At 34.8% G+C, this 23,108-nt stretch overlaps 2 protein-coding genes across 3 annotated transcripts in view; one reads left to right on the top strand and one right to left on the bottom strand.

Annotated features, from left to right (window-relative positions):
• Nucleotides 1-8,915, top strand: part of LOC125657226 (leukocyte surface antigen CD53-like) — a 22,156-nt gene extending 13,241 nt beyond the window's left edge. Inside the window, exons 7-9 of the mRNA XM_056144315.1 lie at nucleotides 4,177-4,328; nucleotides 6,715-6,798; nucleotides 8,761-8,915. Coding sequence (XP_056000290.1) covers nucleotides 4,177-4,328; nucleotides 6,715-6,798; nucleotides 8,761-8,859 — 335 coding nt within the window. The 3' untranslated portion in view covers nucleotides 8,860-8,915. The remainder of the gene's footprint in view (nucleotides 1-4,176; nucleotides 4,329-6,714; nucleotides 6,799-8,760) is intronic.
• Nucleotides 7,996-23,108, bottom strand: LOC125657233 (U-scoloptoxin(05)-Cw1a-like). Of its 2 annotated transcripts, none has more exons than XR_007363229.2 (3): nucleotides 22,610-23,108; nucleotides 13,932-14,102; nucleotides 7,996-10,637 (listed from the first exon to the last, which is right to left on the bottom strand). XR_007363229.2 is itself a non-coding variant. In XM_048887916.2 (3 exons), exons 1-3 carry the CDS (start codon nucleotides 22,671-22,673, stop codon nucleotides 10,423-10,425), a joined length of 441 nt encoding a protein of 146 aa, XP_048743873.1. In that variant the 5' UTR covers nucleotides 22,674-23,016; the 3' UTR covers nucleotides 7,996-10,422. The 2 variants fall into 2 exon arrangements, 1 of the variants encoding a protein (XP_048743873.1); XM_048887916.2 differs by having other exon boundaries at nucleotides 13,941-14,102; nucleotides 22,610-23,016.

Genomic DNA, 23,108 nt, shown 5'->3' with positions numbered 1-23,108 from the left:
ACAACCGAGAGCACCGGGTACGATTCTAGATCCCGGCGACACGTCAAACCTAACCCGATTTGAATTCTAGATCCCGACGCTACGTCAAACCTTACCCGATTTGAATTCTAGATTCCGGCGCTACGTCAAACCTAACCCGATTTGAATTCTAGATCCCGGCGCCGCGTCAAACCTAACCCGATTTGAATTCTAGAACCCGGCGCCAGGTCAAATATATAACCCGATTTGAATTCTAGATCCCGGCGCTACGTCAGACCTAACCCGATTTGAATTCTAGATGCCGGCGCCGCGTCAAACACATAACCCGATTTGAATTCTAGATCCCGGCGCCGCGTCAAACATATAACCCGATTTGAATTCTAGATCCCGGCGTCACGTCAAACCTAACCCGATTTGAATAGGTGGTGATTTTTTTTTTGTCAAGTGCCTGGTATTAGAAGTGAACGTCACAGAACTTTCGGATCTGACCTTAAATACGGATCAAGTTGTCAGGGCAAGCATTGGCAGGAAACGAATCCTCGCTGCTATGGCTGTAAATACCACACTTAGATCAAAATTCATCAAATCTCACTTAAGGTATTCAATGTATAATGACCATATCTCATATCTAATAAATGGATGGTGGAATATTTGTAATCATGGTATCATTTTGAAGGGTTCATCAAATAAAAATAATCCACCATAGGAATTTTCAAAATTTTGTTTCATGCTTGATTTATTTCACCTAGAATTTAACATTGAAGTATATGGGAAAAGCATGTTTTATTACAATATTTTAAAAACAAATTATATTTTCATACTAATCTCTTGGTAGAAAGTTATATACACTTTCTTTTTATGAAAATATGAAATAAAATTAATCATTGACCACACACATTTTTAGAAAATTAGATTTTTTTTAATTTACAAAGGACAGACAACTCTTCCAAAAAGTCTTAAGTGCAAAAAGATCAGCTTCAAATCATTTACCAGTCATGTGAATTTCATCTGCTTCACTTTCATCATTATTTAACAATAAACTTTTATGTTGATCTAAATCGTTCAGAATTGTTCATTATCCTTTCATTATACATGGAATACCTTAAAGTTGAAGTTATCTCTATATGAGAAAAATAACCTCGAATGGGGCATATGAAACAACATACGAACAAACGAACAAGCGAAACTTGATTTACGACCTTTTATCAAACCTAACCCGAAATCAACAAAATGTAAAATAGGAGGCGTAACCATCAGCTGTCGACCGGTCACACCTGCCATGAGCCCTATATCTTAATCAGGTTATGAAACACGTCAGACAGCATTCGACCTATTGACAAGTTGTATTTGCAAATAAGATCATTATAATGATCATAGAATTTGCGAAATGCTGACCCCAGACGATACTTTTGAAACTCCCTGTAAAACAGTGAAGAGTCTCTCAGTAGTGACTAAATGTCGGTGAAATCAGCCAAATATCAACTTCGACATTATGTATATCATAATGGGTTATAATCCGTGATCACTGTCATCAAGATGTTCAAATCAGTGGTTATTGTCAGCATGTTGAAATCAATGGTCACTGTCAAGATGTTCAAATCAGTGGTTATTGTCAAGATATTCAAATCAGTGGTTACTATCAAAATGTTCAAATGAGTGGTTACTGTCCAGATGTTCAAATCAGTGGTTACTGTCCAGATGTTCAAATCAGTGGTTACTGTCAAGATGTTCAAATCAGTGGTTACTATCAAGATGTTCAAATCAGTGGTTATTGTCAAGATGTTCAAATTAGTGGTTACTGTCCAGATGTTCAAATCAGTGGTTACTGTCAAGATGTTCAAATTAGTGGTCACTGTCAAAATGTTCAAATCATTGGTTATTGTCAAGATATTCAAATCAGTGGTTACTGTCAAGATGTTCAAATGAGTGGTTACTGTCAAGATGTTCAAATGAGTGGTTACTGTCAAGATGTTCAAATCAGTGGTTACTGTCCAGATGTTCAAATCAGTGGTTACTGTAAAGATGTTCAAATGAGTGGTTACTGTAAAGATGTTCAAATCAGTGGTCACTGTCAAAATGTTCAAATCATTGGTTATTGTCAAGATGTTCAAATGAGTGGTTACTGTCCAGATGTTCAAATGAGTGGTTACTGTCCAGATGTTCAAATCAGTGGTTACTGTCCAGATGTTCAAATCAGTGGTTACTGTCAAGATGTTCAAATGAGTGGTTACTGTCCAGATGTTCAAATCAGTGGTTACTGTCAATATGTTCAAATGAGTGGTTACTGTCAAGATGTTCAAATGAGTGGTTACTGTCCAGATGTTCAAATGAGTGGTTACTGTCCAGATGTTCAAATCAGTGGTTACTGTCCAGATGTTCAAATCAGTGGTTACTGTCAAGATATTCAAATGAGTGGTTACTGTCCAGATGTTCAAATCAGTGGTTACTGTCAATATGTTCAAATGAGTGGTTACTGTCAAGATGTTCAAATGAGTGGTTACTGTCCAGATGTTCAAATGAGTGGTTACTGTCCAGATGTTCAAATCAGTGGTTACTGTAAAGATATTCAAATCAGTGGTTACTGTCAAGATGTTCAAATCGGTGGATACTACATGTATTAAGATATTCCGAGCCTTAAATATCGATATTACGTCAGATTTCCTCAGCCTTAAATATCGATATTACGTCAGATTTCCTCAGCCTTAAATATCGATATTACGTCAGATTTCCTCAACCTTAAATATCGATATTATATCAGATTTCCTCAGCCTCAAATATCGATATTACGTCAGATTTCCTCAGCCTCAAATATCGATACACACATTCTCTATAAGTATAAGGATTTTAAACGGATTTTAAAATCAAAGAACAAAAACGTTTGCATATCGATTCGAATATCCACGTTCATATTAGAACTCGACATATTTTTATCAGTGCAGATATATACTCCTGAAACTCTCCCGTAACGTTCTCAACAAATCTCGTCCATAATGACACCAGTCTAATACTCATTGACAATGTAATGGAGAGGTTGATAAAGCGGCGTTAAACATCCTATATATATTTTCACATTCTGTATTTAAGTCTCAATTACTTTTCCAAATGTTCATGATCCGATCTAATGATGATGGATCCCAATGGGTTGTAAGGAACACAACATTAATTCCTGTTTTAAAATGAGAATTATGAATAATCCCAATGCCAATGCCATAAATCAATGATGGATTTCAGATACAAAAAAAAAACCAAAAAAAAAACAAAAAACAAAAAAAACCAACAACACATGGGTTTGTAAAGCATTCAATTCCTGTGCCTTAGCTTTGTAGCTGTGTTTCGCTCTAAATGACCCTGTTAGAAGTCATCAATATGCAGCTTTAATGTTATACAATGATGTTACAATGCATCTATTATTTATAATACAGGCAAAATGAATCACATACGAAAAAGTTTTATTGATTGTTTTAAAATCATAGCACATGAGCAGGTGTTGACCAAGGTGATATCCACGTATCTAAATAGCTTAAAGTGTCAACTTGGGAGTACAACCGTTATATTTCTGAACAAAAGTCAAAATGCTGGTACATGTATCTGTTGCATTTGAAGAAAATAGATAAGTAACCTTTGACAGAGTTTGTGATTATGCAAATTATCTTTAAACATTCAGGTCCAGGTGATGATATGTCGGCCGCTGTTTCTGTCTACATTAAATATTAGTTGTTCGTTTGTTTTACGTCTCGTAGATAATTTTTCACTCGTATTGAGACGTCACCAGCTGTAGTTAGTGAAGTACCACAAATTTAGACCTACGCTTTGCGCTCAGGTCCGTAACAGTGAGGGGTCGTTATCGTGTCAACTCCTGCCGCGACAAGGGACCTCCGTTTTTAAGGTCATATCTGAAGGACCTGTGATTCCCACTTCTAAATGCCGAGCGTTTGGCGAAGGAGCAATCACTACATATGTTAGTCTTAGGTTTGACGCGGCAATGGCACTAGCGGGGCTCGAACTCACGACCTCCCGGTTTCGAAGCGAACGCTCTACCACTGAACTACCGCGAGCGGTTCATTCGTTTTGGATACGTTATTAAAATCTTACAATGAGAGAAAACTAAACAAAGAGCATTCACTCTACTTTATGGTCAACCTCCATTTAACATGATTCCGATATTACATCATTCATTACGTCACTGTTAAACAACAGGTCGTCTGCACTATGTTCCGGACAGCTGCTGTAAGTATCCAGCGGACACGAACAATTTGACCAAATGTATTGGACTAAGGGACACACACAAGGCACCGGTAGTAGGACCCCCAATCTTACCCATAATGACGAACGATCAATTCTACTCTCAGGTGAATACTTTCTTTAGATAGTAAAGATGCATACCTCACTATGATAACAAAATGCACGCTTATTGTAGATGTTACATATGGCTATACGATATTTGTTCATGCTGCAGGTGTATTTTTTCTTTATAAAACGACACTTTTTTAAAGTTCCTGTGGCCCAAACACTTTCGACATGTTGGCTCCTCTATGGAATTGTATGTAGTTCTTAATATCAGATTACGATTTTCAGTTGATATAAAAAGGAAATCATATTGAAACTAATCTATTCAAAAGTTAATGATAAGTCCACTTGCATACTCGCTATACGAACTTCAAACACCATATCCTGCTCGGAGTGACATCACAAAAGACGTTTTTTGCCAGCCAATAAAATTGCTGCTTTCGCGACTTTGATACAATGTAAGGATTTATTTCATCGTATAGAACACACCGAGGTGTTGCGAAAGATTGAAATATTAAGAAGATCTTACGCCTTATTTTTTCATTCATTTGTTTGTTTCGTATTTTGTTGTTTGTTTTTTAATTTGATTTTTTAAACCATAAATAAAAGAATATATGACAGTTAATGGTCGCCCCATCCAATGTGTTGCGGGATCCGGTACACGCACGTTTAGCTAACTACTTAGCAACACTCACTGCTCACGTACACAACTGAGAAAAGTAGACTATACAATACGCTGTACCACACCCACCTGAGAAAGAAGATAATTAGTTGTTCCTAGATTTATATGATCGGAATGACGTGTAAATGTGTACTATTAGATTTATATGATCGGAATGACGTGTAAATGTGTACTATTAGATTTATATGATCGGAATGACGTGTAAATGTGTACTATTAGATTTATATGATCGGAATGGCGTGTAAATGTGTACTATTCGATGTCCTGTTACCGTCTGCGCCATCTTATTAATATCATGAGAATATTTCTACTCCAAATCTATGCATATGAGATGTGATTTGAAAGCGCAAACAAAAAGGAAACACACATTCAAAACTCTCTCAGTTTTCAAAGTTTTAGCTGTACTGTGACAGCCTTATGATTATTCATGATCTCGGGTCACCGGAGTGTGACCTTTCTTGTTCAACAAACTATGTCAACGCATCAAAGAAGCTAATTTTCATTAGATGCGACTTCAAACGAAACAAATCAGGCGTATTCATACGCTTCAATGGTTAGAATATTTCATTTACTGTACAATAATTAGTTTTCGTGACAGAATGGGTCATTTTCATTGTTTTGAACTACAATTAAGAATAGCATTTCATCTATGAAATGCAGCCCGTGTGCTACATGTAATATGCTTTACTTCTCACACTATGGAAATTTACCCCCACGAAGATAAACGATTCTACAATGTAATTGAATATTTAGGAAAATGTTGGATGTCATGTGTGCTGTGACATTTTGTTTATTTACTTTGATATGTAACTTGTTATGACAAAACAATGTACCAATTATCAAATGAATCTCTGTAAGTACAACAACAACCAAAATATAAAAAGAAAAGGCCCAATGTCTTCATGCGTTGATTACATAAAGCGCGAAATGGACAATGGTAATAAAAATAATTAGAATTGAGAATGGCACTTCATCTATGAAATGAAGTCCCTGCGTGGATATGCTTACTTCTCACACCATGAAAATTTACCCCCACGAATATAAATGATTGTACAGCATATCTAAAACGGATTAATTGAAATTCTTAGCACGAAAATATTGAAACTGTTGTGTATTGTGACTTTATTAAGGGATGTTGATAATGATGTGTGATGTGACTTTATTTAGGGATGTTGATAATGTTGTGTATTGTGACTTTATTTAGGGATGTTGATAATGTTGTGTATTGTGACTTTATTTAGGGATGTTGATAATGATGTGTGATGTGACTTTATTTAGGGATGTTGATAATGATGTGTGATGTGACTTTATTTAGGGATGTTGATAATGATGTGTGATGTGACTTTATTTAGGGATGTTGATAATGATGTGTGATGTGACTTTATTTAGGGATGTTGATAATGATGTGTGATGTGACTTTATTTAGGGATGTTGATAATGATGTGTGATGTGACTTATTTAAGGGATGTTGATAATGATGTGTGTTGTGACTTTATTTAGGGATGTTGATAATGATGTATGATGTGACTTTATTTAGTGATGTTGATAATGATGTGTGATGTGACTTTATTAAGGGATGTTGATAATGATGTGTGATGTGACTTTATCAAGGGATGTTGATAATGATGTGTGATGTGACTTTATTTAGGGATGTTGATAATGATGTGTGATGTGACTTTATTTAGGGATGTTGATAATGATGTATGTTGTGTATTGTGACTTTATTAAGGGATGTTGATAATGATGTATGTTGTGACTTTATTTAGGGATGTTGGACGGTGTTGTATAGCATATTAAACAACAAACTCTGGGTGGCAATGGTACTTATCACAACCGTGGCAGCTCTGTTGGTAAGGTACCCTTTTATTTTCATCTCTTTGTCTTTTATTCTAATATCTTTGTCTTTTATTTTAATCTCTTTGTTTTCTATTTTCATTTTTAGCTCACCTGAGCCGAAGGCTCACGTGAGCTTTTCTGATCAAAATGTATCCGTTGTCTGTCGTAGTCGTCGTTGTAAACTTTTCACAATTTTATCTCCTTCTCAAGAACCAATGGGCAAATTTCAACCAAACCTGGCACAAAGCATGCTTGGGTAAAGGACTTTCAAGTCTGTTCAAATGAAAGGCTATGCTACCTTCAAAGGGGAGATAATAACAAAAATGCAAAAATAGGGATTAAAAATATTCTTCTCAAGAACCACTGGCCCAGAGGAGCTGAAATTTACTTGAAATCTTCCTGACATAGTGTAGATTGAAGTTTGTTCAAATCATGACCCTGGGGATAGGTTGGGGCCACAATAGGGGGTCAAAGTTTTACATGGGAATAAATAGGGAAAATCTTTGAAAATCTTCTTCTCAAGAACCACTGGACTAGGAAAGTACAAATTTACACGAAAGCTTCCTGACATAGTGAAAATTCAAGTTTGTTAACATCATGGCACCCGGGGGTAGGTTGGGGCCACAATAGGGGATCACGGTTTTACATGGGAATAAATAGGGAACATCTTTGAAAATCTTCTTCTCAAGAATCACTGGGCCAGGAGACTAGAAATTTACATGAAAGCGTTCTGACATTGTGCAGATTCAAGATTGTCCAAATCATGGCCCCCAGGGATAGGATGGGGCCACAATAGATGATCAAAATTTTACATACTGATATAGAGAGAAAATCTTTAAAAAATATTCTCCTCAAGAACCATTGGGCCCAAGAAGTTTACATTTACACGAAAGCTTCCTGACATAGTGCAGATTCATGTTTGTAAAAACCATGGTCCCCGGGGGTAGGTTGCCCCAACACAATAGGGACCAGCGTTTTACATGCAAATATATATGGAAAATCTTGAGATATGGGCCAAGGTGACTCAGGTGAGCGATGTGGCCCATGGGGTTCTTGTTTTTATTTTGTTATTGAGAAATTAAAACATGTTCTCGACTTTCATAACCATTCAGAGTAACCACGGAATATAATACTACTAATTGTTTTTCCAAATATATATTTGATGTATAGATATGAAAGAAACATCATAACATAAAACAGAAAGCCTGTACGTCTGTTATATACATATTTATTAAAAATAGTTGAAGCACAACCACACTCGGTAGTATTGGATGTAAGTGATGTAAAAATGTGATGGTTTCAGCCTGAATTTAGCAGTGTGTGTTGGTATAACATAGAATATTCACATATCGTATTTCATAAACTGTTAACATTAAGAGACGCGTTAAACTCTACCACAAACACTGCTCGTACAACCTTAATACACTTACGGTTCCACACGAGTACATTATAGCGATGTATGAAAGCTAATTCAACACAATTCATCACATCTTTATCAATTCATAACTATACATGGATTTATTTAGTTTACCGGAACAATCCTAAACAAGGTATTTAATTACTCTTCCACATAAATAAACTATAACGCTATGTGAAAGCAAATTTAAAACATCTGCATCATTATGATTTCATAATTCCGAGGGAAAAGACCGTATAAGTGGTATTTTTAATGAGACACAAATTTAACGATTTTCCATAAATTTTGGGTATATATAGTTAGCGAGAGATATAATTTTAGCGACTGTATAATTCCAAGGAAGATAGCTATTACTTCCAACATGAAGTAAATTGTTAGCGATATCCAATTTTAGCGACTCATCACTCTCGCTAATAATGCCAAAATTAAATACTCGTTAAAAATGTTGCTTTACGGTGCTTTATTCAGTTTGCCGGTACAATACCAAACAAATTAATTCCCGATTTGATGTGGACCGGTCTACTGGCACGGAGTTTTCAAAGTTTGTTCTCTCTTGCAGTTGATTGGTATGATCATGTCGATTTGCTTATGTAAAAGAATAGAAGATGAGATGTATGAAGAGGACGAAGAAAGATTTCAGGATTTTATTGTTTCCTAAGTTTATTGTCTGACCAAAGTTTCATTGTGTTTGTTTATTAAACTGGTGAACCTCTATGTGTGCATTGAACTTATGAATAGCATTAGTTAGGGATACATGTGTATGGATCGTGGATATCGGCCTGGATAGCCCAGTGTTAGAGCACGTGACTAGTATTGCAGGGGTCCCGGTTCGATTCCCGGTCCTGCCCAAAGTTAAATCTATATCATGAACGAGTAACGATAACGAGTAGCGATGAATCTCAAAACTCTATACAGAAAACAAAATTAAGAGAAGGGCAACCACTGGTGTCTAGGAGGAGTAAACATCCCCTGTTGACCGTTCACACACAATATATATAACTATATGGACTACAAATTTATATCATTGATCAGCCCGTTGGACAACATAAAAAGGACTTATCATACTTGATCCAATAAGGCGATGTTTAATAACCTCAGACTAAAATTGATGCCTATTTACGTAAACAATGATGTCTGCCGATACTCAAAGCAGAATTCAGTCGAAAATAAAAACTGTATCTTGGAAAGTTATCAACAAATTGAGCGAATGCTCCTGTTTTGTCATTCTACATGAAAAACTGATTTTTTGTTCTGTGTAAAGAATGATAATTATGTACATAGAATCTACACTTTTTTCAATATTACATTCCATCTCAAAACCAAATACCAAACCCAAAGGACTGATATTAATGGATGACAGATATTGGTGGAGGACTGATATTAGTCGATGGCAGATATTGGTGGAGGACTGATATTAGTCGATGGCCGATATTGGCGGAGGCCTGTTATTGGCCGAGGGATGATAGGGGGGGGGGGTATAATTGGCGGAAGCCTGTTAGTGGCCGAGGGATGATATTGGTGGGGACTATAATTAGCGCAGGGCTGATATGGCCGAGGGTTGATGTTGGTGTAACATGAGAAAAGTGTTGAGCTTATCATAATCATTTATACTTAGTAATTTACACACACACAAAAATACACAGAAAGAAATATTATCATTTAACCATTTATCTAAGAAATTAATCTGTTTAAACTGAAAACATACATATTCAATGTAAACATAAACCTGTTCTTTTAAAATTCAAATACATTGTATATGATTAATGCTGGAGCTTCAAAAGCAAATTTTCTGCAAGTTGTGTGTAACGGATTCGTCATGCGTGACTTTAGCCATGTTTACATAATGGATATTGACCGAGCAGGCATGTGACATGACTTATGACGTAACTAGTATCGCCCATGTGCAAGTTGCCTATACTCATCACAAAGTATGTAATTAAAACATTTCAAACAACTTATAACTAATATAAAGAATGATTACATCATTCAGAAACGTCTGTTCGTTTTCTTCATTGGGTTTTGATGAATAGAAATATAATTATTGAAAATGTAATGTTTACACATATGTAGTTATTGCATTTTCCAAATTGGAAAAAAAAAATAAACCACTTCCTTCACATGTAATTAGAAAAAAGGCGTCACGCTATTTCGGTTTAATTCAGATGCCGTGTAGCGGCAGGGCACAGAGGATTGTCGTGACAAGAACACATCAATTCTGCATTCACATTCTAAACATAATGATTATTGTACAAATCATTGCAGGGATGATGTAGGTCGTGGCATCCGCTTGTAGTCTTCGTCCGGGATTACAGGCGTCCGTCGCACAAGAGGAAATGCATCCGGAATATAATACGTTTTCTAAATTGAATGGACCACATATTGTATCTAGAGATTCAATAGAGCATGAACGAATGATTTTTTCGGTACCGTCCACCGCTGAAAATATAAAATTGAATGATTAGTATTTTTTACATTGGTTAACCAATCTAGGTTAGCTACCAGTTGCACAAAAGTGAGTTAAGTTTAACTGACAGTTAACTTCAAGTTAACGCTAAATAAATGTTCAAGTAAGTGTCAGTTAAAGTTAACTGAGCTTCACGTAAACAAGTCCTGTATTTAACATCAAGAAATTTATTGTATTTAGTCAAAATAAGAAATCCAAAGGTCATCACAGAGTTAAACATACAGAAATATATATATATTTATTTTTTTTGCATGAGAAAAATATCTGCGAAATTATAAGGCAAATGTTTGTCGTCTAAAACACGTGTATTGTACTCATCAGTTCTTCACATATAGAAGATATAGAACGTGTAGTTCACGGTCCTATTGATCAAACTTTAGAAGTAAAACAATTCATGCCAAATATCTCAAATACTAAAATCTGCCCTTTTTTTTTTTTTTTTTTTTTTTTTTTTTTTTTGCCAATTTTGCACTCATCCTGAATGAATGGGCGAATTAGAAATTAATAATTATCCTAAAATTATTGTTTTTTGGCGACTCTACATTTGAACTAAATCGTTTTTAAATGCCATGCGGGTGAAATCACTACGGGGTGACGGAGTCTGTAAATGCTGAATCACTTTAAAATAGAACGAAGACAAAACGTTTCCGCAGAATTTCTTATTGTTATCTTCACGAGACTTCAATCAATACTACATAGCACAGTCCCTCTGTTGCTGAAAGACTGGATTGATATATCAAATCTGTGACAAGATTTATGAAGCCTTCATATATATATATATATCTTGGGTCTGACTGATGCTGAATGGATAAACAAAATCATGAAGAAGGTTGGATTGATACAGAGGACAAGCTACGTGTTAAACATGCATAGAAACAATGGAAATCTATTGGCATGAAGAATTCTGTTCAAATTTCCACATTTCCTAACGTTTTTCCCATAATTTCGTTAGAAATTTCCGTTTTCATTACAGGCTGTTAGACAATTAAATTCATCCTGACATTTCTCTATAAATTCGATACTTCTAAGCGGCTCGCTCTCTGATGCTCAGTCAATTGCGTAATCTGTTCAAAAATAAAAACCAATCTCGGTAAAGAAATCTGATTACATTCAGCACCGGTGTCATTTTTCTTTTGATTCGGTTGTGTAATTTTGGGTGCGCGGATATTCAATTCCTAGTGACTTAATATTATCCGATCACAGACTAGTAATACAGTTTCCGAAGGACAGCACAACCATCAATAATAGGGAGAAGATACCCGTTTCTAAGCGATTCTTGTCTATGTCATGATACTGGGTGAAATCGAGGTGAAATACGAACGAATAGGTGTATCCTACACGCCACACCAATATTCAATAATGTCATATAAGATGAATAAGAACTTGACCAGACAGATAACAGTCTCGCTTTTGGTGTTTACATCGTTATTTATGTAATAACGACCTGTGCTTGTTGATTTCTTACATTGGTAAGAAATCAATACTCTACAATCTGTGTCCTGGGAGCGCATCGTCTCTCGTTACGGCTCGATCTTCACTTGGTTACATCAATTAAAATCTGTGTAGTTGTTGAATATTTAATGCAACGGAAACAAATGGCTCTGGAAATTGAAAACGGTACTTCTTCCCGTGTAGTTACACAAATACGGACTGGATATTGTTCTCAAATGATTGACATTTTTGTTACCTCGCCGTATTTTGAAGGAGACAGTTATCTTTATGCCCCGCCCCCTTATTCAGTTAAGGACATAAAATACCCAACAGAAATGGTTATAGAATTTTGTAAAAATATTTGTAAAAGTTTTCATATTGTTAAAATCTTATTTACCACAAAATTTTGACATAGAACCATTACTAATCTTCACATGATGTATCAATGCAAAAACATTAGCTCAAATTTGAAATCCTTCAAAATGTCTTTTTATTTGTGTATTTCATATATTAATGACCCATTTACACTGTGGCTTGATCAAATAATAGAAAATCGCATATAAACATCGCAAAATCCATTTCATTTGATGCGTTCGAAATCCTGGGTAACCGATGAACTTAACTCAATTATCCTGGGTAACCTATGAACTTTACTGAATTATCCTGAGTATCCTGTGAACGTAACTGAATTATCCTGTGTAGCCTGTGAACGTAACTGAATTATCATGTGTAACCTATGGACGTAACTAATTATCCTGGGTAACCTATGAACGTAACTGAATTATCTTGGGTATCATATGAACGTAACTGAATTATCTTGAGTAACCTATGAACATAATTGAATTATCCTGGGGTATCTTATGAATTTAATTGAAGTATCCGTGGTATCCTATGCATTTAACTGAATTATCCTGGGTATCATATGAACTTCCCTGAATTATCCTGGATAACCTGTGAACTTAACTGAATTATCCTGGGTATCCTATGAACGTAACTGAATTATCCTGGGTAACCTGTGAACTTAACTGAATTATCCTGGTTATCCTATGAACGTAACTGAATTATCCTGAGTAACTTCTGAACGTAACTGAATTATCCTGGAATAACCTCTGAACGTAACTGAATTATTCTGGGATAACCTCTGAACGTAACTGAATTATTCTGGGATAACCTCTGAACGTAACTGAATTATTCTGGTTATCCTATGAACGTAACTGAATTATCCTGAGTAACTTCTGAACGTAACTGAATTATTCTGGGATAACCCATGAACGTAACTGAATTATCCTGGGATAACCTATGAACGTAACTGAATTATCCTTGGTATCATATGAACGGAGTTAATAGCTGATTTTGTTTTCGTGGATCGCGGATCTTTTGTACAAGTCAATATCATCTATGGCTATGATTATCGATTCAAATATCCGTGTCCGACTTTAAAAACCAGGTGGCGTGGACAAGTTGCAGTGAAATAAATAGTTTGACATCTTATCATTCTCCCAATATTAATTTCGTCTCATCCCTCGTGCTCAGTTATTCTTGTTTGTTATGAAACACCAGGGGCGATTCTGATTTCTTCAACTGTATATTTCATTTCGACAAATCTGTGCCTATTGCATGTAAATGTATATTTCAACAATTTCGCATAAGTTGAAGGAAAAACGTTTACCAAAATAAAAAAAAGAAGTAATTTCATGTCCCGTAACACAACTGTGTTCGTCAGTAACCGGTTTTCTCAAACTCGGCAAGCATTGTGAAATTCGAATTTGAGAAAAACTTCCGGTTACTAACTCGCGCTGTTTATGACACCTCTCCTTACACGCCACGATACTTACAATTTTTACCTATGATCTTGGTGCAAAACCTTGCTGGGAAAAGGCCCACCCGGCCATTCCGCCCCTCCCCACAGTCCGTGGTCAGGTTATTGTAGGCAGGATGGAAAGGGTCGTGGCAGAATGGGTCCGTGAAGTTTTCGGAGGAACATTTATAACAATCTATGGCATGAGCTGAAATTAAAATTGATTGAAAACCTGATTATTTCAAAAGGCACAGACATGTTAACAACTAATATTCAGCAATATAAAATAATCATTTTAAACATTTTTAAAAATCATCATCATATACTTGTGGTTGTTACGAAATGTCACGGTCAATCGAGTGTTAATCATCCAAATGTTTGTACACAAGTAATAGGTATTCTGTTTAATAGTTAACAAATAGATTTCAGATCAAGAAAAGCTGTGAGGTGTAAGTTGGTTACATGTAGTTTGGGAAAGGCGAACGAGTGGCTGTTCATTTTAATCAAAGCTTTTCACAAGTTGATAAAAAGTAGTTTTCCTGATCTGCATTTCTCATCAATATTCTAGAATATCACTTTTAGCAGGAACAGTATATTGTAACGTGAAATTATCCTCATGCTTACACATTTATATATCACCGATTGTATAAACAACAGGTGAAATTATCCTCATGCTTACACATTTATATATCACCGATTGTATAAAAAACAGGTGAAATTATCCCCATGCTTACACATTTATATATCCCCGATTGTATAAACAACAGGTGAAATTATCCTCATGCTTACACATTTATATATCACCGATTGTATAAAAAACAGGTGAAATTATCCCCATGCTTACACATTTATAGATCACCGATTGTATAAACAACAGGTGAAATTATCCCCATGCTTACACATTTATATATCCCCGATTGTATAAACAACAGGTGAAATTATCCTCATGCTTACACATTAATATATCACCGATTGTATAAAAAACAGGTGAAATTATCCCCATGCTTACACATTTATATATCACCGATTGTATAACAAGTGAAATTATCCCCATACTTACACGTTTATATATCACCGATTGTATAAAAAACAGGTGAAATTATCTCCATGCTTACACATTTATAGATCACCGATTGTATAAAAAACAGGTGAAATTATCTCCATGCTTACACATATATAGATCACCGATTGTATAACAAGTGAAATTATCCTCATGCTTACACATTAATCTATCACCGATTGTATAAAAAACAGGTGAAATTATCTCCATTCTTACACATTTATAGATCACCGATTGTATAAAATACAGGTGAAATTATCTCCATGCTTACACATTTATATATCACCGATTGTATAAAAAACAGGTGAAATTATACCCATGCTTACACATTTATATATCACCGATTGTATAAAAAACAGGTGAAATTATCCTCATGCTTACACATTTATATATCACCGATTGTATAAAAAACAGGTGAAATTATCTACATGCTTACAGATTTATAGATCACCGATTGTATAACAAGTGAAATTAGCCTCATACTTACACATTTATATATCACTGATTGTATAAACAACAGGCGAAATTATCCCCATGCTTACACATTTATATATCACTGATTGTATAAAAACACAGGTGAAATTATCCCCATGCTTACACATTTACCGGTATAGATCACCGATTGCATAACAAGTGAAATTATCCCCATGCTTACACATTTATATATCACCGATTGTATAGCAAGTGAAATTATCCTCATGCTTACACATTTATATATCACCGATTGTATAAAAAAACATGTGAAATTATCCTCATGCTTACACATTTATATATCACCGATTGTACAACAAGTGAAATTATCCCCATGCTTACACATTTATATATCACCGATTGTATAGCAAGTGAAATTATCCTCATGCTTACACATTTATATATCACCGATTGTATAAAAAAACATGTGAAATTATCCTCATGCTTACACATTTATATATCACCGATTGTACAACAAGTGAAATTATTCTCATGCTTACACATTTATATATCACCGATTGTATAAACAACAGGTGAAATTATCTCCATGCTTACACATTTATATATCACCGATTGCATAACAAGTGAAATTATCCTCATACTTAAACATTTATATATCACCGATTGTATAAACAACAGGTGAAATTATCCCCATGCTTACACATTTATAATCACCGATTGTATAAAAAACAGGAAAAATTATCTCCATGCTTACACATTCATAGATCACCGATTGTATAACAGGTGAAATTATCCTCATACTTACACATTTATATATCACCGATTGTATAAACAACAGGTGAAATTATCTCCATGCTTACACATTGATATATCCCCGATTGTATAAAAAAACCCAGGTGAAATCATCGCCATGCTTACAGATTTATAGATCACCGATTGTATAAACAACAGGTGAAATTATCCCCATGCTTAAACATTGATATATCACCGATTGTATCAAAAAAGATGAAATTATCCCCATGCTTACACATTTAAATATCACCGATTGTATAAAAAAACAGGTGAAATTATCCCCATGCTTACATATTTATATATCACCGATTGTATAAAAAACAGGTGAAATTATCTCCATGCTTAAACATTTATATATCACCGATTGTATAAAAAACCCAGGTGAAATTATCCCCATGCTTACATATTTATATATCACCGATTGTATAAAAAACAGGTGAAATTATCTCCATGCTTACAGATTTATAGATCACCGATTGTATAACAAGTGAAATTATCCCCATGCTTACAAATTTATAGATCACCGATTGTATAACAAGTGAAATTATCCCCATACTTACACATGTATATATCATCAACTGTATAAACAACCTGATACATTCCTTATCTATATCTTATAATATACACCATTTCCTATCAAGCATAGTTGTCAGTGTATTTATCGATTTGTCATAGACATATCTATACACAAAATGTACATGAAAAAGGCCTAGGACAAGGTGTAGTAATATAACGATATGATATATCAACATAGCATAGATTTATTTCCAGCAAAATATCAAATCATTAAAATCATAGCGTCATTGTGAAGGTAATGTAAAACACTTCAAGGATCAGCCAAGCAATGAAAAAACCTATAAAGGATCAGCCAAGCAATGTAAAATCCCCAAAAGGATCAGGCATGGAATGAAAAACCTATAAAGGATCAGCCAAGCAATGAAAAAACCTATAAAGGATCAGCCAAGCAATGTAAAATCCCCAAAAGGATCAGACATGTAATGAAAACCCTATAAAGGATCAGGCATGTAATGAAAACCTATAAAGGACCAGGCATGGAATGTAAAATCCTATAAAGGATCAGCCAAGCAATGTAAAATCCTATAAAGGACCAGACATGGAATGTAAAATCCTATAAAGGATCAGGCATGGAATGTAAAATCCTATAAAGGATCAGGCATGGAATGTAAAATCCTATAAAGGACCAGGCATGGAATGTAAAATCCTATAAAGGATCAGCCAAGCAATGTAAAACCTATAAAGGATCAGGCATGTGATAAAAAACCTTTAGTCTATCGAAGAAGTTGTGTATCGCCCGCCTATGTCAATGCTATTAAAAGAAAATATTTCTACAAGATGATTGCTGTCTATTTCCTACAACGAAAGAAGACCGTGGTGAAACATCGCAGGTGAAGCCTCGTAGTTTGGGTAAGTCGTTGCTTTCGAGAGAATGCACCATGAATATACATAAAAAAGGAATTCTATCATCGAATCCCAGTCCACATTATGTATGGAATGACTGAATAAAATGCAATCAATGGTTGGAATAGCATATTCGATAGATGCACCATTAAACCGCCATTCCCAGTAAACATCACGGAACACGCTTCCTGTCACGTGATTATTGCAGAGACATCAGCGAAACAAGAGAAGAAAAACAGCATTTGCGGTACATGCATCGAAATCACTCTGTATGTAGAACAGTTTAGCTTCGCCGTGATCGATTTAGAACCGGTAACGACCTAATAATAGAATTAAGGCTTTATTCCATCGGAATAACACATACATACTAAATTCATTAGGGAATCAGTGATTCGATATCGAGGCCGAGTTTTACGAATAAGAATTGATGTCTCTTGTTTGATTTCTCTCTCACTTTTTGTTTTCGTTTTACAGTCTTGATTTAATTGCCCTGTGGTATATGGATGTACTTGTAGTTGTGAATCCTCAGAAGACTCTGCAGCAGCATAAATACTCACAAATAATGAATAGAAAGATAATTAACTACAACAGTTATAAACGCAAGCATTACCAAATGCCACAGGTGTATAATGTTCCTGTAGAAGTGTAGACGATATGCATTACCTGGCATTAAAATTATGCTTTAATCTTCAGAACTGAATTTGTATAGGAATGAATTGTCTTAATAGTCAGTTTTTCATCTGTCTGCTAGGGAAAATAAGAACTAGTAATTGTTCAAAGCTGTACTAGTTATATACAGAATGTTAGAGATAATTTTCTAGACTGTACTAGTGTGTTATAAACAAGTGTTAGGGACTATTCTCTAGGCTACACTAAATGTCTTATCAAACAAGCGTTGAACGACATTATTTAATGATGAGGAATTTTGACGCTCTCTGATTGGTCCACACGATTTTTTTTCTGGTATGTACCTCAGAATGAGTTCACTTCAAAATTAACTTTTGGAAATTTATCCGGGATTTCCTTCTTGACTTTATTATATTGAATAGATTTGCTGACCTTTTTATCTACCAATCAAATAACGTGTTTTGACAATAGATGCCGTTATTTTAAGGTATCCATTGAGTAACGAAAGGATAATGATCAATTTTAAAGGATTTAATGATGAAAATGAAGTAAATGAAATTCACATGTCTGGTAAATGATTAGAAATTGGTCTTTTTGCACTTGAGACTTTTTAAAAGAGTTATCTGCCCTTTGTAAAAAAAAAAATATATATAAAAATCTAATTTTCAAAAAATGTGTGTGATAAAATTTTTATTTTATTTCATAATTTCATAAAGAGAAAGTGTATGTAACTTTCTACCAAGAGATTTGTATGAAAATATAATTTCTTTTAAAAATATCTTAATAGAACATGCTTCTCCCATAGACTTTGAACAACGTTGAGTTCTTTGAGAAATAAATCAAGCAGTAAACGAAATTTTGAAAATCCCTATGGTGGATTGTTTTTATTTGATGAACTCTTCAAAAATGATACCATGATTACAAAAATCCCACCATCCATTTATTAGATAGGAAATGTGATTCCTTATACATTGAAAACACACAGCATTCACAGAAAAACAGAACATATATTCTTGGTGGGGCTTGGCAATATGGAAAATTACTAGCTGCCCTTTCACTTTTGACAAATGAATAAAATCTAAGTGCAACAATTACTAGTATATGAGGAAAATCTTTTATAGTTGATTAAAGACCGAGAAATGTAATAATATGATAAATAGCTTTTTAGATACATCACTTTTTTTTATTTGATATGTAAGAAAGTATGAAATTACCTTTAAGTGTTCTATTGCCGATAGTTCATTGGCCCATCATTTCAATATGTATATGTCAAAAGCATTCATACTATGGTGTTAAAGGGGAAAATAATACCGGTATCGAAATGAAAATAAAACTTGCAGATCTATTGATCACCCAGGCTTTTTTGTTTTATATCTCTAACTGCCAAACATAATCATAATTTGTAATTAGACGGAACAGAATACAAAGCGCCCATATTCCTTCTGTAGTACAAGATGTTATAATTAGATTTGTGATTAGATGAACAGAATACAAAGCGCCCATATTCCTTCTGTAGTACAAGATGTTATAATTAGATTTGTGATTAGATGAACAAATACAAAGCGCCCATATTCCTTCTGTAGTACAAAATGTTATAATTAGATTTGTGATTAGATGAACAGAATACAAATCGCCCATATTCCCTCTGTAGTGCAAGATGAAAGGTGAAGATAACAAACAGTGATCAATCTCATAAATCCTATAAGCAATACAAAATACATAGTTAGGCAAACACGGACCCCTGGACACAGCAGAGGTGGGATCATGTGCCTAGAAGGAATAAGCATCCCCTATCGACCGGTCACACCCACCCGTGAGCCGTACATCCTGATCAGGTAAACGGAGTTAATCAGTGTGCCAAGAATGGTCTAGCAATCGGTATGAAACACGTCAGACAGCATTTGACCCAATGATAGGTTGTATTGACGAACTAGATCGTTACGACCATAGAATTTGCGAAATACTTACTTCAATCGAGACTGTTGAAACCCCGGTACCATCAACTTGTTTGTCAGTAGCTTGCCTCGATTTAAAAACTGACTATAATTATAATTTGTGATTAGATAAACAGAGTACAAAATGCCCACATTCCTCAGTAGTATAAGATGTTATAAGTTGGGATTTGCCTTTACCTGTTACTCTCTGCTACATGTTGTTCCTATGTGTTATAGCAGAACTAGCGATATTTAATGCTTACAATGCTGGTCGAAAAGTCATGTCACGTGTCACATGTCACGTGCCCTAACGTTTTGCTTTGCTGGTTTTAAACTCGTGTGGTACAATTACAATTGTAAATATTCCAGTTAAAACTTTTTTTTCAGTTCTTCAGTTCTTGGGGTTTTTTTCTTTCTGTCACAACGTGGTCACCGTTTGTTAATTTACAATAATGAGGGAGGAACTTATAAAAGTGCATACGCACTAGTTTTCCAAAATCAATATTCCAAATGATATGTATACAACTATGCTCTGTTATAAATAAATACATCTGAAACTAAAAGAATATTTCGTTCGAATAGACAAAGAATTCAGATTGACAAAACAATGGTAAATGAATCATTTCATTGGATATTGCATGTGAATGCTACCGGAACTAGCATTAATGTTACCGGAAGTAGACCATGGTTTTGAATTATTAGCAGAATATTGTTCTTGTCATTTTCAACATGATTAATTTACCATTGTCTTGTCAATTTCAAATTTATGTTTTATTTAACGAAATATTACTTTCTCATCAGTTACTTTGTGTTACTGTCTGCTTTATATGAACGACAATGCTGACCTTGAATGCTTAAAATGCTTGCAAAATGCTAGTATTGTTTATTTCGATCGCTGATAATGTTAGAATATCATGATTTTCATTGCGGACAAAACATACTGATAGAATTATTCTCCGATACTTACGATAATTGTGCTCATTAGATACCGATTTATGTATCTAAAATACATGTGCAATGTAGGTCTCTGTAATATACCCCAGCCCATAAAAAAAGTACAAAGACGTCATTTTATTGCGAATTTGTTAAAAACGTATAGGGGGCTCTTTGAGGCATTTCTTGTTCGTTATGAAGTCATTAACCTCAAACTATAAAAGACAACTTATATTTCCCTCTGCATTAATCTGTTGGGTTTTAAAACATTCCTAATAAACGGGATGGTGAAGCAGAGAAAATGTGACATAGAATTTATACACCATTTAATGGTTGAAATTTGTATTTAGCATTGTAACTAGGTACCGTGTACACAAAAATAAACCAATTAACGAGTGCCACTTATAGAATGCAGTCAACGAATGCTATGCGAAATATTCCCAGAAACCCGGATGTTTAAAAACCTGAAGTCTCTTCACGTCTTTCGTTCCGTTGCAAATTCAATAAATATTTATAAGTAAACTCTTAAAGGAGTCATTCACCCCAAATCAATGAAATTTGAATTAAACACGATCGCTAATTAGAGAGAGACAGATCTGTAAAAATGTTTGTCCGTGTATTGGTTTTCTATCCGTGAGAGACACGCGTGTTTATGTATTTCTGGGGAAACCTTTACACAGATGATAAATCGTTAAGATACGTGTAAAATCAAATTCTAGTCTAATGAAAATGTTTATTAACACGCCATGGACACGGGCTAGTTAAATGTTTATATTTCATTACTGCCTCCACCGTAAAGGTTTTCATTTTAATTGATTTTTTTTTTCATAAGCGGGCTTTTACTGTTTACATTGCAACCTTTAAAATTTACACGGAGCAGCCGTTTTCTTTGGGTTTTTTTTTTTTTTTTTGAAATTCCAATAGCATAGATTAATTCTCCATTTGTCGCCCGTAAGTTTTATATGAAATACAAAGAATATAGTCATGCAAACACGGATGTCATCTAGGGAAGTTTTTCAAGATGATATGAATTCTTTGACAAAATATTCTAAGGATGCTAATTAATAAAACGAGATCTTACAATGTTTGTTGGAGAAGTGGCAAAATACCCACGGGCTCTGATCTTTGTTTCCTTTGTGAAATTTAGTGTGGATGTCATTTTCTATCTAATTTGATCTCATAAACATGAAATTGCCATACATGCAGTTTGAATTTTACTTGATTAATATCTTAGATGGTATTATTATTTTAGAAGAGATAGAAATGTCTTGTTGCATGATTATAAAGGGTAGTCGTGCTTTTTCCTCGAGATACACTCCCCATTTTAATATAAACATACATGTGCAAGGAATCTTCTAAACTTCACATCGCATTCTTGAATCGTGATGTATAGTTGTAGAAACGACTTAACATATAGATCTACAAGTCTTACCGAATGCACATGTATACGAGATTCTTTGCTTACATTTCAATGAATGAACAGAAATATCTTCACACACAGAGAAACGAAATAATTACCTGCAACACAAAGTTGAAAGAAAGCAAATAATCCAAAAATAAATTTCTTCTGCCACCGGCTCATCTTTGTGTTTTGAACATCATATATTTTGCTTCAAGTGTCCGCCATGATGCTTCAACAGCTATCGTCTGCTAACTACAGCAGCGCGTGATCAATCGAAGGCGGGAACGACGTACACGTACGTACAACACTTGATATTGGCAGTATCGACTGGTAGGGGGGTCGAAGACCAACAACAGATCCATGGATTATATAAAGCAGCAAACACAAAAGAGAAAATATACTTAAAAGTTAAAGGCGTTTCTTTTCTTTTTCGTCCAGTTGAGGACGTTTTACTTCCGTCGAGACGTCACCAGCTGTAGGCAAAGTGCCACAAAAACAAATCTATATACATGACACTCCGGGCCAAAGTAATGAGGGCTTTTTAGATCGTGTGGACATCTGCTAAGGCCTCTTTTGAAAGACCTGTGACCCTCACTTGTAAATGTGGAACGCGTC

This window comes from Ostrea edulis, chromosome 7 (genome assembly GCF_947568905.1).
Source record: "Ostrea edulis chromosome 7, xbOstEdul1.1, whole genome shotgun sequence".
Classification (NCBI taxonomy): Eukaryota; Metazoa; Mollusca; class Bivalvia; order Ostreida; family Ostreidae; genus Ostrea; species Ostrea edulis.
The sequence above is the reverse complement of the archived record's forward strand: the minus strand, read 5'-3'. Positions and strand labels throughout refer to the sequence as shown.

What these genes read in the sequence shown, in the direction of transcription:
- LOC125657233 (XM_048887916.2), bottom strand. Translation starts at nt 22,673, where the DNA reads ATGAGCCGGTGGCAGAAGAAATTTATTTTTGGATTATTTGCTTTCTTT. An exon ending in CTTTCAACTTTGTGTTGCAG is followed by an intron (nt 14,103 to 22,609) that starts GTAATTATTTCG and finishes TTTTAATTTCAG; the next exon opens with CTCATGCCATAGATTGTTAT. An exon ending in GTTTTGCACCAAGATCATAG is followed by an intron (nt 10,638 to 13,940) that starts GTAAAAATTGTA and finishes TTATATTTTCAG; the next exon opens with CGGTGGACGGTACCGAAAAA.